Source organism: Austrofundulus limnaeus, unplaced genomic scaffold (assembly GCF_001266775.1).
Source record: "Austrofundulus limnaeus strain Quisiro unplaced genomic scaffold, Austrofundulus_limnaeus-1.0 Scaffold69, whole genome shotgun sequence".
Taxonomy (NCBI): domain Eukaryota; kingdom Metazoa; phylum Chordata; class Actinopteri; order Cyprinodontiformes; family Rivulidae; genus Austrofundulus; species Austrofundulus limnaeus.
The window spans coordinates 1,149,829-1,152,086 of NW_013952471.1; the positions used below are offsets into that span (position 1 = coordinate 1,149,829).

At 38.4% G+C, this 2,258-nt stretch overlaps 1 protein-coding gene across 1 annotated transcript in view; it reads left to right on the plus strand.

The window, feature by feature from the left end:
* Window positions 1-995: 995 nt before the first annotated feature.
* The window catches only part of LOC106518964 (protein NLRC3), a 15,450-nt gene continuing 14,187 nt past the window's right edge, over window positions 996-2,258 (plus strand). Inside the window, exons 1-2 of the mRNA XM_014010415.1 lie at window positions 996-1,168; window positions 1,660-1,779. Coding sequence (XP_013865869.1) covers window positions 1,068-1,168; window positions 1,660-1,779 — 221 coding nt within the window. The 5' untranslated portion in view covers window positions 996-1,067. The remainder of the gene's footprint in view (window positions 1,169-1,659; window positions 1,780-2,258) is intronic.

Consider the following 2,258-nt stretch of genomic DNA (forward strand, 5'->3'; position numbering starts at 1 on the left):
AGCTGTGCTGCTGGGATGCAGACTCGTCTCCAGTTTGAATTAAATCCAGCTTTTGTGTTTTTTAGCTCTCAGACAAGCCAGTGTTTGTAGTTTTCACAGGCTTCATGTGTGTAAAGGTGTTGCCAGAAACAGAAATCCTTACACACACATCAGATGGACATCAGGAACAAACACAAGTAAATGGACAGGTGTCCAACACTGTGGACAAACAGTGACCATTAGAAAGTGTGTTTTGGTTTCACAGCTGCTCTGTCCAAACGCTTCATACAGCTCATTTCTCTGTCTTCTTCAGTTTCCTGTTGTTCTTGATTATTTCCTGTCTCTGCTGTCATGTGATCACACTCTGCTCTGCACTGGACACAAACATCTGAACTCCTCCTCCTTTCACAAAGCTTCAGTTAGCTGTTGAAGCTAACACTCATGGGAAATGTAGTTCAACTTTCCTCCTCTGACTACAAAACACAACAGTTTGGGGAAAACATCACTCATTTTATGAGAAAATGTAGCATTTTTAGCAAAAAAAAAAATCCACAGTCATAATTTGATTTTGCTTCATTTTGCACAAATAAAACAAACATGATTTCTGACCACTGTCTGTGATTAGATGAAAAAGCTGCAGCTGGTGCTTCCAGGTGTTTCTGTGGAGCTGCAGACACAATCAGTTTCCAGCCAGATGTTCAGAAGAGTCTTTGTATCTTCTGTAAAGATGCAGCTGTAGGAGTCGTGAGGCCCACATGTTGCTGTCTTCCTGCCTATAAAAACAGGAGAAATGAAACTGAAAGTGTTCTCACACCGATCAGGCTCCATTTTCTCTGGACACAGAGCAGATTGKAGGAATGAAAATCAAAGAATTGGTGAGTGTTAACTGTTCACAGAGAACAAATATCTTTTCTCTGGGAAAAAAAAGTCTTCTCTTGTGTCAGATGAAGTCAAACTAACAGAAGCAGGAAGTTTAAACTTGTACTCCGACTGTGGCTCGTGCACAGGCTTGTCCTGATTCTTTTCTGTTTTGTTTGTTTCATGAGCTCACAGTCAGTGTTACTGTCTCCCTGTCAGACTGACTGAAGATGGACGTTGTTGTGGAGGAAGAGGACAGAGCAGAGACTCTGAGGACAGACCGCTTCAAACCTCCAGACATCAGTGAAGAACCTGAGCCCTCAGACACAAAGTAAGATCAGAGGAGTTGAACTTCTTATTACAAACAGGAAACCTTAGTTCTAGGGCTGCAACTAACGATTAKTTCAATAATCGATTAATCTGTTGATTATTTTTTTGATTAATCGACCAAATCATTAAAACTCTTAATTACATGAATATGAGTAGATATAAATTAAGTTAACTCCTTAAGGATGCAAGTTATTGATAATGAATTAATCTGAAGTTGATTTATCGTATAGATTGTTTAACAATTAATTAATAAGCAGCCATTTTTTTAATGGATGATATTGTTAATTAAGAATAATGATTTGTATTTATGGGTGTACATAAGGAAGGTGTTGAATGTGTTGATTTACTGTTTGGTGTTTTTTCTTCTTGTTTATGTGCAACATTTTGTGTTTTGTGGAATCCATTGGGGATATCAGGCTGTTTGTGTCATTCTAATTGCCGTATAGTTTGCATGCTGATTGATGTGATGTAAATTACATGTTTGTGTCTCAGAGGTCAGGACCTCAGACTGACAGCAGAGTCTCCAGGATCCAGCTGTCTGTCTATGAAGAGTGACTTCTCCAAAGAAGAACCTCTGAACTTCAGCAATGAACCTGGACCCTCAGACACAAAGTAAGCGCACATGAACGACTACCCTTAGATCTGGATACAAAAATCTTTGATTTCAGAGGAAACAAGGGCTGCAGCAGAAGTGCAATGATTTCACTCAAAACAAGGTAGAACTAGAAAACAAGGTGTGCCTCCGCCTGCCTTAGACTCATCTGCACTTAAAGCACTGGGCATGCAGTTACATGTTAACATTTATTTTTGGATATAATTATTCTAAGAACTATATCAACAGTGTCTAAACATGACTTCCTCTTTGATATTTACCATCTCATTAATTTCAGTGACCAACCACTTACAGTATGTGTACCATCCAAAATAAGAGGGTTCAATCAACAAAAATCCCTATATGTCAAGTTGTACAGATTGTCTGTAATTTACACAGATTTTCCCTCATCTTGCAGGTATATGGACGTAAAGAGCAAACTCACTGATTTTTTTCAAGTTGTACAGATTTTTTCAAAAATTCAGTTTCAAATTTATTT